We start from the raw sequence: 1,365 nt of genomic DNA, 5'->3' as shown, positions 1-1,365 counted from the left end.
CTTATGAATTGCTGAGTAAACATTTTTAACACAAGTCAGAGCCTTCAAACAACTCTTCCTCTAGAAAAATGTTATCGAGAGGCACACCGCCAACACTTTTATGTAGTCTTAACTTCATCAGAAAGGAAATGCTCAGTAGTATGTCATATTCCATTTCCTACAATTTTTACCCGCTTCCACACTTCTAGTTGCCATACTTGTTAACTGTGCTCCTTTTTTTGAAAATCTGAGCAAGGTTTCACAAATGTATAAAATTACAGATTGTTAAAAACTGGAACAGGTGACACCATATTAGAGTGCACTGGTAGAAGAGCCTTAGAACCATAAGTCCACAAAATTTTTTTATTAAAATAACACCAAGTTTAAGAAATCAATGCAGTGCAAAGAAATTTCAGTTTGTCATACAAAAAAAACCTAATGATTTTCCATCCTTAAGTATGTAAACTGCATTCCAATCCCAACATGACTGATGCAATACAGAAACAGAAACACTGTAACCCAGATGAATGTTGCAGTTAAAGACTGGCATGCTGAGCAAGGAAGGTTCTTATTCTTTGCAAGAGTTCTTTCTTTACACTGTCTGGTACCAAGGCTGAAACACAAATAAGAAAGCAAGAAGTCAAAAATACAAAACAAAACATATGCCAAATTTTCACAACAGCAACGTCGATCCTTTGTTTGTTCTCACAATTCTGTTAATACATTGAGTAACTGAAACTACTTGATTTTCATATGGCACATCTATATTTCTCCCATTAAAGATAGGCTAAAATTGAGGTCTGTTGAAAACACTGCTGTTACTGGCAGGTTTTTTTGCCTAGACATAGTACAGAAAATAGGAAAGCTTGGGGGAAAGGATTATTGAACAGTAAACAGGATATAATCACCACAACAAACATGATTATCCTTTCTTCTTCACAAATTTAAAACCAAAAATTTCAGCCATGACCTCAGAGTAAAAGTCTCCAGCAAGTTATTTTGAAGGCCTATTTTTATTTAAAACTGAATGATGTTTCTCCCACTAACATCAAAGCTTATTAGAAAGCCCAAGAAGAAAAATGTAAGGAAGACTGCAGTTTCCTTAAGTGATTCCATTTCTTCCTCTATCTTTATGCTAGGTCCTTTACTCTTCCCATTCCCATTATAATGGCCAGTCTCTTCGCGAACGAAGAACCTGGGAAGGTCTTTCCACCTTCCAGCCTGCGCATTGGATTTTTTAGGTGAGACACAGTGTGCGCGGAACTGAGCCCACCCTTTAATCCTGAGGTTCATCTGCCGGGGCCAAGCACGCTTGGACAGTGGCAGCGAGGTCCTCAGGACGTAGATGGATTGCCTTATGGGCTAACGAGCTCCATCTGCCCGGGG

General features: G+C 38.4%; 1 protein-coding gene across 1 annotated transcript in view; it reads right to left on the bottom strand.

Annotated features, from left to right (window-relative positions):
- Window positions 1–321: 321 nt before the first annotated feature.
- Window positions 322–1,365, bottom strand: part of LOC114073544 (transcription and mRNA export factor ENY2-like) — a gene marked incomplete at its 5' end in the record, with an annotated part of 4,352 nt that continues 3,308 nt past the window's right edge. Inside the window, one exon of the mRNA XM_027911281.1 lies at window positions 322–592. Within this exon, the coding sequence (XP_027767082.1) occupies window positions 516–592 (77 nt within the window). The remainder of the gene's footprint in view (window positions 593–1,365) is intronic.

The sequence above is a fragment of the Empidonax traillii genome, unplaced genomic scaffold (genome assembly GCF_003031625.1).
Source record: "Empidonax traillii isolate 1590-97213 ecotype Southwest subspecies unplaced genomic scaffold, ASM303162v1 scaffold6940:size5499, whole genome shotgun sequence".
Taxonomy (NCBI): Eukaryota; Metazoa; Chordata; class Aves; order Passeriformes; family Tyrannidae; genus Empidonax; species Empidonax traillii.
The sequence above is the reverse complement of the archived record's forward strand: the minus strand, read 5'-3'. Positions and strand labels throughout refer to the sequence as shown.